The 10,673-nt window shown below is 47.7% G+C and overlaps 1 protein-coding gene across 1 annotated transcript; it reads left to right on the top strand.

The window, feature by feature from the left end:
• Window positions 1-308: 308 nt before the first annotated feature.
• LOC101775905 (probable serine/threonine-protein kinase WNK6) lies at window positions 309-3,078 on the top strand. Its single transcript, XM_004978693.3, has 7 exons — window positions 309-541; window positions 735-772; window positions 1,022-1,252; window positions 1,625-1,845; window positions 1,924-2,081; window positions 2,196-2,562; window positions 2,662-3,078. Exons 1-7 carry the CDS (start codon window positions 437-439, stop codon window positions 2,886-2,888), a joined length of 1,347 nt encoding a protein of 448 aa, XP_004978750.1. The 5' UTR covers window positions 309-436; the 3' UTR covers window positions 2,889-3,078.
• Window positions 3,079-10,673: the final 7,595 nt, after the last annotated feature.

Genomic DNA, 10,673 nt, shown 5'->3' with positions numbered 1-10,673 from the left:
GAAAGGAATCCCGGATCCTTATAAGCGTATTTCGAGGAAATCATGAATTGAATATTGATACGTACTACATAAAATCTGAATATTTTGTGAAATGCTTATCTGTAGATTGATACGTATTCCATAAGTCTGAATATCTTTTTCGTGAAATCGTTATCCGGAAATCGGGTTCGCCATCCGACGTGGACGCCTGCCGCGTCCGTAACTAATTGCCATCAGGCATCCAGGCCCACCTGCAGCCTCACGTGACTCCTCTCCTAAACACCCGCGGCACGGCCCCCGCGGAACTTGGAAAGCGTTTCAGAGTTCAGACTCGTCGCTCGCGCGCCGCCGTCTCGCGCTGCTCGATTCAGCTATCCATTGCCGGCTCAGATTCCGATCTCGCGGGTGGAGAGGAGGCGGCGGCGGAGGAGGAGGAGAGAAGGAGCGCGCCGGCGCGATGGCTCCCGATCCGGAGGCGGCGGGCGGCGGGCAGGCGGAGCCGCCCGACGAGGAGGACGACCCCGACGTCGACGAGGTCGACCCCACCGGCCGCTACCTCCGGGTACGTGTTCCGCCGTCCGTGCTGCCCCTAGCGTTTGCTACTGGTGTTTTTTCGTCTCGTCAAGTTGCGTTGGGCTCTTGATCCGCGAGCGGAGAGCTCCCCTCCCTGTTCCTGAATATATGCTGCATTGCGAGTTCATCTGAAAAATTGTTTCTGTTCCTGATCGATGTGGTTTCGTGCGTGCATTGTGCAGTACAAGGAGATCGTGGGATCAGGGGCCTTCAAGACAGTGTATCTCTCTAGTCTCTACCTTATCAGCTGTTCATCAGTAATACAGTAGTAGCAAATGACACAGTAACTAATTTCCTGAACTCAAACTGAACATTCTTAAACTCGAGCAATCACAGAATTCAGGCTTCGAATACTTGCTTCATTAGTTTCATGAAAAAAAGAAACATTGCTTTGTTAGTTCAGAAGGGAAAGGAGAATAGTTGTTTTGTGTTGTTGGCTTGTTGCATCACGTGATCGATTTGGTGGCAGCTACAAAGGCTTCGACGCAGTTGATGGCATCGAGGTGGCGTGGGCCAAAGTGGAGATAACCGGCCGGATCATGGGATCCCCGAAGGAGCTGCAGCGCCTCAAGACGGAGATCCAGCTGCTGCGGTCGCTCCAGCACAAGCACATCCTCAAGCTCTACGCCTCGTGGGTCGACAGCAAGAAGAGGACAGTCAACATCATCACTGAGCTCTTCACCTCCGGCAACTTGAGACAGTACGTCTGTACATAGCTTATCTTTCCCTACATGCTGAATGTTCAGCTAATTACTAATGTACAAGCATTTTTTTCTTTCAAATCACTGAGCTCTTCACCTCTGGTAACTTGAGCCAGTACGTCTATGCATAGCTTATTTTTCGTTACATGCTGAATGTTTCAGTTAATTACCAATGTACAAACAATTTTTTTTCCTTTCCAATATAAGATTTGAGCAAGTTCATGATAGTTTCAGTATTCAGAATCCTGAATGAAATGTGCCATTTGATACAAAGCTGGTTCTTTCGGCCTTCCATTCAAAAGGGGAACAGCTGTACAGAAGTAGCTAGCTTCCCCCATCCCTTTATAAGATCGATGTTATGTTGTGTTTAGGTACCGTACAAAGCACAAGAAAGTTGATATGAAAGCAATGAGGCGATGGGCGAAACAAATACTGACAGGCCTAGCCTATCTGCATGATCAGAAGCCACCAATCATACACAGGGACTTGAAGTGCGACAACATTTTCATCAATGGGAACCATGGAAAAGTGAAGATTGGGGATTTCGGTTTGGCAATGGTCATGCAACAGAGGAAGACACAGAGTATACAAGGTACGGTTCATCTACAGGCCACACTGCCACATCTTTCTCATGCAAAACCTGATGTTTATACGTTTACCTAAAACACAGGCACCTTAGAATTCATGGCACCAGAACTCTTTGGTGAAAACTACAACGAATTGGTGGATATATACTCTTTTGGGATGTGTATGCTTGAAATGGTGACCGGTGAGTGCCCTTACGGTGAATGTCAGGGCTTTGTTCAAATATACAAGAAGATTTCTGAAGTAAGTAACCTGTCACCTAGAAACTGCCTAACCTACCTGCTTCAAGATTTTCTTAGAAAATACCAAATAGCCCTTTTGTTGTATATGAATGCTGCTACAATTGTACAATTGCAGGGTATAAAACCAGTTGCTCTCTCCAAGATCAAAGATGTGGAAGTAAGAAGTTTCATAGAGAGCTGTCTGGCTTCAGCTGCAGACAGATTGCCGGCAAGTGAGCTCTTAAAGAGTCCTTTTCTCCTAAAAGATGACATCATCAATGATAAAACCTCTAATCCAGCACAAGAACCGATAGCATTCCCACAAAATTTGGATCTAGATCTTGATGTCACACCAATTTTCGTCTCTTTGTTACCCAACGGAACTGTCTGTGATGGGAAGGAGTCTTTCAGCCTGGTGCTTCGGAGGGGTGGATTTGTGCTGGAAGGAGATATGAGCGTCAAGGACCCTGTCAATTTGTTACTAAGAATTCCTGTCCCTAATGGTAATTGTTACAAAGCATCAAAATTTCATTTTTGGGCAAGACAAATTTCATTTATATAAGTATTGTCTCTGCATATTCAATTTCATTTTTTACTTACAGGTAAGTGTAAGAACATTGAGTTCGCATTTGATCTGGAGAAGGACACAAGTCTTTCGGTGGCTACTGAGATGGTTGAAGAGCTTGAACTGCCTTCTTGGAGCATGCCTGTTGTGGCGAGGCTGATCGATGCATTCTTGCTCAAGACGGTTCGCGGCTGGAGGCCTTGTGTTCAGGTCGGCCAGATGATTCAGGCAGTGTACAACACTGCATCAGCAGATGGAATGTGAATCCAAATAACTTGGTGTTTTCTGAATCCGATGCAAGCAATGTTTGGATCGAGTCGCTGTGGTTCAGTGTTCATGGTCATCCATTCCGCCCCTCCTGTACATGCTCAAATCGCAATGCCATGAACGGTGTTGCTAAGCACATCTCTTTTTTTAAATATGATGATGGCGAAAGTTTGTGCATGGTTGCTAATTACTCTTAGATTATTTGATGATCTATTTAATAATAGGAAAGAGTATCGATAAACTGATGCAGAGTCCAGCTATCTTTTTTTTCGTGTGACTATGCTTCTTTTTCTATGGGAAGGTGATGTAGACGTTGTACTCAGCTCTAGGCATGGTACCGTGTATGCGTCGTGTGATTACGCTTCTTTTTCTTTGGCAAGGTGGTGTCACGGCAAAGGGCTTCAGCCTAGGTGTAAATAAAATAGCTAAATAAATAAACAATGGCATGCCATACACTAAACTTAGGTGGGGCCGACTTGGAACTTGGAAGAGGCCGCTAGGCCGGTTTTCCTGCTCGTTCGTTGCGCGCTGCGCTGGCGATACAAGAAACTTCCTTACCGGCGCGCTAGTTTTGTCGCACGTTGTACCGACCGTGTTCAAACTTCTCTCTGTTACAGTAGATCAAGGGGGGTGTTCGGTTACAGACTTTTTTTAGTCCCTGTATGTTTATATACTAGTTAGAAATATTAAATATAGACTAATTACAAAATTAGTTGTATAAATGAAGACTAATTCGCGAGACGAATCTATTAAGTTTAATTAATCCATGATTAGCACATATTTACCGTAGCATCACATGGTCAAATCATGAACTAATTAGACTTAATAGATTCATGTCGCGAATTAACCTTCATTTATGCAATTGGTTTTATAATTAACCTATATTTAATACTCCTAATTAGTATGCAATTGGTTTATAATTAACCTATATTTAATAATTAAATCTTAATTAGTATCGATGTGATACGAAAAACTTTAGTCCCTAGAACCAAACACCCTCTAAGTATGCGAGCATGCTTGCTGCAGCTCATTTGAGTGGCTGCTGCTGCAACTGTGCTACCTGTGCAACCCAGCTATTCGGTTGCATGCCAAAATAGCAGTACAGCGGCTTGCAGTTCGGCTAACTGGCTAGAGTAGTTGTTGAATAAATAGCTGGTGTGTTGTAGCCGCAGCAGCAGCGTAGCTGTAGAGGCTGTGCCGAGCAGGGCCAAAGTGTTTCAAATTTGAAATTTGACTAGAACTTGTTCATTTTCAATTTCATGTGGATCTACAACTTTCATCACAAATAGAATTTGCCTTTTTTTTAAAAAATTTGCACTCAAGAGCTGGGCTAAATCGGCCTGACCATTAGGCCCAATTTTGTCCAGCAGACGTTTACCCCCACGAAACAATCTGGCCTACCGCCATCTATATAGATGGTCGTATAAAGTCAGATCATATTAGTAATACTTTTTAAAGTTGTGCTTCGGACTGTCCATTAAGCTTGCCCATCTGATTATCTATGTCGCTGTTTCACCGGCACTGCCTTACCCTCAATTGTCATTCGAGCCGGCTTCCAAAACCGATTGTTCTTACATCCTGCGAGTTAACGCTTTTCCGGCGAGCTCGAGACGAAACCCCATCCCCCGACCCCCATATGTATGCTACAGTGCTGGTCGTATCAATTCCAACCACCACGGGCCACTACTCGTCTCCGGTGAGTTATATAGGCTTTGTTTGCCGCATCTAGCTCTCCTTCCATATTCTCACGCTTCCTCTTGTCACCCCTATCCGACTAATGGGGTGGTTGGATCCTCATGTTAAAATTTAGCTCAGGTCACATCAGATGCTTGGATGTCAATTAGAGAATTAAATATAAACTAATTACAAAACTAATTGCATAAGCCATGGCTAATTCACGAGATGAATCTATCAAGCCTAATTAATTTATGATTAGCACATGTTTACTGTAGCATCACATGTGCTAATCATGGGCTAATTAGACTTCATGAATTCGTCTCGCGAATTAGCTCTCATTTATACAATTATTTTTATCATTAGTATATGTTTAATACTTCTAATTAGCATCCAAACATTCGATATGATAGAGCTAAACTTTAGCTCGGGGTATCCAAACATTAACCCCACGTTCCCGCACCACCGCCGTGGATCCGGCAGCCGTGCCAGTGTGCCACGCACTTGAGCTATTCTGGCAACTGTATGGGACTCACTCTTGGTAAATTGTCACCCTCTCTCTTCCGTTAATTCCCTGTGAACTCTCATGATGGAGTTGAATGAAGTTCACCGAAATTTTGGGCGCTGCAATGGTTGTTTTAGATGGCTGTGAAATGTAGATTAAGCACATGCCCTATTGCTGTCTGGGTGAATTCCAATCATGGCTCATGATTGTGGAAGAGTAGAGCGGCCGTAGGTTAAGCAACAGTGGTGTCAAAAGAAAGACAAGAAAAATGTACTACCATTATTGTGAAAATTTCACGCCTAAAGCAAACAAGATGCCTTCTCACCATTTGTTTATATTTATATTGACGCATGCATGTGCAAGTATGGCAGTATGCAGGACAATAAGTTGAAGCAACATTCGAGACATAGATAGTAACATAGTGAATAAGAAGTAGAAGGGGCTTTGCTCCAACTTGTATTGCGTTCAATTCAGTTGGATGCTTTGTTCTTCTGAAAGTTGTCCCAGAGCTTGAGCTCTCTTCTCCTTGATATACTTTGTGATGGCCTCAGCAATAGCAGCTAAACCACTGGTACTGGCAACAGGGGGGTTGTTTTCATGCCCATGATGAACTTCATACTCTACGGTTGATCTTACTATGGATGTCTTCTCTTCCTTTCCAATAATCTCGATTCGTATCAAATATTTCTGAAACCCACGATCTAGAAAGCCTCCTTCAATTATTAGTGCCTCCTTGATGTAGTTTTCATTGTCTATCTTGATGAACTTTTCTTTGAAAGTAGAAGACCCGGGAGTTCATGGCAAAAGGAATTAGTTGGAGTTGAGATCATAATATCATATCATACCTCACGGGAAGCTCATGTGTTCAGGTTATAACCTGGAGGAAAGGAGACGAGCAAGACTGTTCCAACGCCACCATCTCCCTCTACAAGTTCAATTCAACCTTCGAATACACTTCAGGAACTAGTTGGGGAACTAACTGCCTGGCAAGAAGGCCTCCATAGACCTCCCACACATCGGCAGCTGGGAGTTCAGTCTCGTACCCATGGCAAAGGCTCCCTTTCATTGCTTTGGTGAGATCTGTAGCCATGCTAAGTTACTCCTAATTTGGGTTATCTGTACATATAGGGTGCGATTGGTTCCCTGCATCAGGTCGGATGCGAGCTCTCCGCGTGCGACCTCCACACGATTGGTTGCCTGCGCTGGCTCCCGCGATGCGACCAAATCCTTCGTATCTCCAGAGCCAGGCTCCTAGGATGCAGCGGCGGATGCATGGATGCAGCGCGCAGGCAAAAAAATGCAGTGGAGCAGACAACCAATCAACTTTCCACGCGAGCCATGCTGCATGCAAACATCAACCAATCAAAAGGGGGTTGCATCTGGCGAGCCTGGCCGACGGGAGCCTGGATGGGTGGTGCGAGCCAGGCTCGGCAGAGAAGGAAACCAATCGCACCCATAGACTTTCCTTTTGTGGAAGTTGCAGGAAGGATAACATGAGATTTTATGAACGAGATCTTCAGGTGACAGCATCACCCAAGACGAAGACGAAGAGTGTCAGTACAAAACTCTAATTAAAATAAATATATATACAGTAAACGAAAAATATGGTATTTCACTTTCAGTCCAAGCCATATCTTATCCTCTTTTAAATTCATTGGTTCTAGCCTTCTTTTTGGCAGGACATTCTGTAGCAAATATTTAGGCCAGAAAGGCCCCTTCTGTAACCCACCTATAGATATTTCTTCGCAATTAACTACTTCTTATGCTCATGGAGAAGTCACCCTTCCATTGCATTTGTCGGCTCCGTGGTCATGCTAAGGAACTCACCACGCAAATCCTCTGTGCTAGACTAACCTTCGTGGAAGTTTTGCAGGCAATAGCAAAATGAGATTTACAGTTAACATTTATATGTATGTCATTGTCAGCGTAATACAACAAGAGTGCCAATCAGAAATTCTCAGTTCAAAAGCTATCATCTATATGATATACTCCAATCCTAAGATGCCATTCCGCTTTCACTTGGAGATGTATCTTATCCTATTCTGAACTAAATTGTTCCAAAGTTAAACAGACGGGATTTATTCCTGAGGTTTGGGTCATGTGGCCTAAACTATTGAAATAAGATTGAGCTAATGAACACCGTTCCTTGGATGAAACGTTGACAGCACTGACACCAAGTTCAAATTTCTCCAATAATTGATTCTGTGTTACATTTTATTTTACATTGGCAAAGGCTCCAAGGAGGAGCCAGCCAGCCAAGGCTCGAGATCCTCCTCCGTTGCGGTGGCCCCGGTTTTCCGCGCCACTGTGCTGTCCCCACCCGTCCGATAGGGGAACCTCGTGTCGGCCTGCCCCGCTTCCGCGAGCTACACTGCCGCCGGCGTCGGAGACGAAGGCATCAAGCAGGGAGCGCAGGGGTCATCGTAGGTGGGGGAGGCCGGTGAGGGGAAAGGATGGCCCTCGGCGGGCGGCGCGGCCAGGGTGGGGCTCGCCGTGGCCGCCGTGAACGCGCACGACCTCGCCGGCGTCGACTGGCGCGGTACGACGCCCAGCTCGGGCTCGTGGAGTTCCTCTTGCCGGAGCTGCACGTGGCGGGGTGCGCCCTCGCCGTCGGTGGCCTGGCGCTGCTTGTCTCCCAGGTACACGCATGATCGATTCTTTCCGTCATCAGACACGATGATTCCTCCTCTATTCCTTTGATGAGGTTAAGGGGTTAGTGCTGCTGTGGTAAGGAACAGAGGTGACTGGGCGAGGAGGCAAGGTACAGCTACGGGACGGAGAGAAGCGCGCGGCAAACATGCTGCTCGCCGCGGCGCTGCTGTGGCTGCTGGGCTCGGAGCTCAACTCGTGTCAGGTATACGAGCGCGTCGACGGTCGGGCGCAACTGCTGTAGTCGAGCGTGCAGGTGCCTCTGCTGCACGGGAGTGGACGGCGACCGGCCCCGCAGCAGCTGCTCCGCTGGGGTAGACGGCGGCCGCCGCCGCGACCTTAGGCAGGTAGACGACGATGGCCGCCACTGCCCGCCAGGGAGCAGATGGTTGCCCCGAGCTCGAGCGCCCCCGCCTGCAAATGCCCCCAAGTGCAGGGCGGCGTACGGCTGGGAGCAGCGCTAGGCGACGGAGAGAGGGGGCTTGACATGTGGGCCCCACATGTAGGTCCACGTCACCATGCCGCGTGGACAGTCTAACAGGGGTTATGTTGATTTGGCTGGATGACACGTCCCACCAAGTTTGTGGATTGGCCGTGCATTTTACTCCTTTTATAAAATATATATATATATGCATTTAAATTCACATTTTAAAACTAAAAAACTTATAATGATTTTTCGAAGTAAGTTTTAAATTTCGTCGAGCTCTACAATTTTGATATACAATTTATCTTCATCCGAGATCATATAAAAAATTATGAATTTATTTATACTAAACCATTTTTTAAAGGTGAGCTAGGTCATAGGGTAACCCCTAAAAATGACCTTTTCTCTTGAAAATAGGCACCATTCTGCAAATGCTTCTTAGCAGCGGGTCTGAATATATAGCAGTCTTTTTTAGCTAGGAGTGGGCGACATTTTGATATGCTCTAAAAAATCGAGGCGCAGCTACAAATCTTATTTATACTAGCGTCCAGAAACAAACGATTCTCATGTGTAACCTTTTTCCCTCTGCCTGCGTGTTTACACTGAGAGGTTTGTGGAGCACAGAGCACTGCCTGAGCTGATCCTTGGGCATGTAGCGCAATGGGTAGAGGAGGACGCGGTGGCTCCGTTTGAGGGTTCATCGGTGCTCATCGAGCACGCGCCGGCGACGCTGATGGAAGGGTGACAGACTGTTCGCCTGCTCGGCAATGCCCTCACGCGGGGGTTTCACGCGCTGATAGCAGTGCCCGGAGCCTTTTTTGCGGGATCAGCTCTAGCACGTCCATTGCCTTCGGTGTTGAGCTCGAGCGTGGTAGGCAGGGACGGCGGCACGGATTCACAACCAGTAGCCGTGTCCGCCTCGCTCCGGCCAGTGACGGACGTCCTCCTCCACAACCAGTAGCAGCGCGCGGCGCTCGCACTCGCCATGGCCGCAGCCGTCAAGGCGTCCGCCATCACCGCCGACCTCACTTCCTATCTGCTGTTCTTCACAAGCTCCAACCAATGGGGTTGCCGCAAGGTCCAACGCCGGTGGCGGCGGTGGCGGACAAGTGGTGCCAGCAGGCAGCAAACGAGCTCCGGCGGCGGTCGCGAAGGCGCCTGTGGAGCTGCGGCAGCGGACGATGGGGCGCTCCGTCGGCTGGAGCCGAGCCAACGCGAGCGCATGCCAAGAGCCGGCGAATCGCACATTCGCACGTCAACTGGATCTGTTGGATGTGTTGGGTCCGCCATCCGGGATAGGTTCGCACAGGAACAACTTTGGGGGCCATCCCCGCTGAATTTTTTCCATATGTGGGGGGAGGAGGGAGTGGACGCGAGAGACCAACTTTTTTTGTTTTTTTGGCTTTTTTTGACATTTTTTTACAAATACGCTCCTGGAGATATCCTTTCAAAATCTGAACCCTTACCTAGTCACCATCATTGGTGGTGCCGAGCTTACATGTCTCAGCGCCAAAGGGTTTGACGCCTAAATCGGGGACACGTTGGCGGTACGGACGCTGACATGGCAGCCAGCTTCGACCCCTTGAGGAAGTGGCGTCGAGCAAAAGTATACAAATGCGTTGTCCTAATCAATTCATTGTTTTATTAAGAAACATCACAAATATATATGTTATGTCAAAATAATGCTGAGGATAATCTTACCGGGTTGGACGGTGGCCTCTTCAACGAGAAAGCTTTGGGGACGTCCCTGTTACTGATCTGACTCTTGAAGAACTCGACCACCATGTCGGCGACCTCTGAGTTGGGCACCTCGCGCTGGACCTCTTGGGTCGGATCTGTTAGCCCCGAGTATTCATACGCTGGGTGCACTCGGTGCTTGATCGGTTGCGTCAGCCTCTGACAGAAGTTGATACTGATGGCCCCGGCGGTCAGTCCCCGTGCCTTCAAGTCGGCGATCTTTGCCAGCAACTTATCCACCTGGACCTGCTCCTCTAAGGTCGGCTGGTTTGACCACTCGGGCATTGCTACTGGACCATACCCTATGCGTGGCGGCAGCTCGGGCTGCTGTTGGCAATGATGAACCACTCACTATGCCAACATTTGTTGGATTCCTTTAGTTGCAGATCAAAATATTCCTACACTTTTTTGGGCCGTAGCGAGAATCCACAACCTTCGACTACCCGACCCTGTTTCCCCCTACTAATCACGGGCTTCAAATGATACAAGTACCTCCGGAGATCAAAATGTAGGGGAATACCTAAGTACGCTTCACACAGGTGGATAAAGACAACAATGTCCAAGATTGAGTTTGGATTCAGATGTACCAATTCAATCTTGTAGTAGTGTAGAAGACCCCGGAAGAAGTCTCCACACGGGATCCCAAATCCGCGCTCGAAGAATGGCGTGAAGACCACCGTCTCCGCCGTGTCCTCTGATGGGAACTCTAGGCTAGCGGTGGGCTTCCACTCCAACAGTGCCTGCGACCTGAGGAGGCCCCGGTCGACGAGGGCTTGGATGCGCTCTTGCGTCA

The sequence above is a fragment of the Setaria italica genome, chromosome VIII (genome assembly GCF_000263155.2).
Source record: "Setaria italica strain Yugu1 chromosome VIII, Setaria_italica_v2.0, whole genome shotgun sequence".
Classification (NCBI taxonomy): Eukaryota; Viridiplantae; Streptophyta; class Magnoliopsida; order Poales; family Poaceae; genus Setaria; species Setaria italica.
The sequence above is the reverse complement of the archived record's forward strand: the minus strand, read 5'-3'. Positions and strand labels throughout refer to the sequence as shown.

Excerpts from the sequence above, each read along its gene's own strand:
- LOC101775905 (XM_004978693.3), top strand. The coding sequence starts at position 437 with ATGGCTCCCGATCCGGAGGCGGCGGGCGGCGGGCAGGCGGAGCCGCCC. Across the intron at positions 773-1,021 it reads TCAGGGGCCTTCAAGACAGT|CTACAAAGGCTTCGACGCAG; the intron begins GTATCTCTCTAG and ends ATTTGGTGGCAG. Across the intron at positions 1,253-1,624 it reads ACCTCCGGCAACTTGAGACA|GTACCGTACAAAGCACAAGA; the intron begins GTACGTCTGTAC and ends TGTTGTGTTTAG.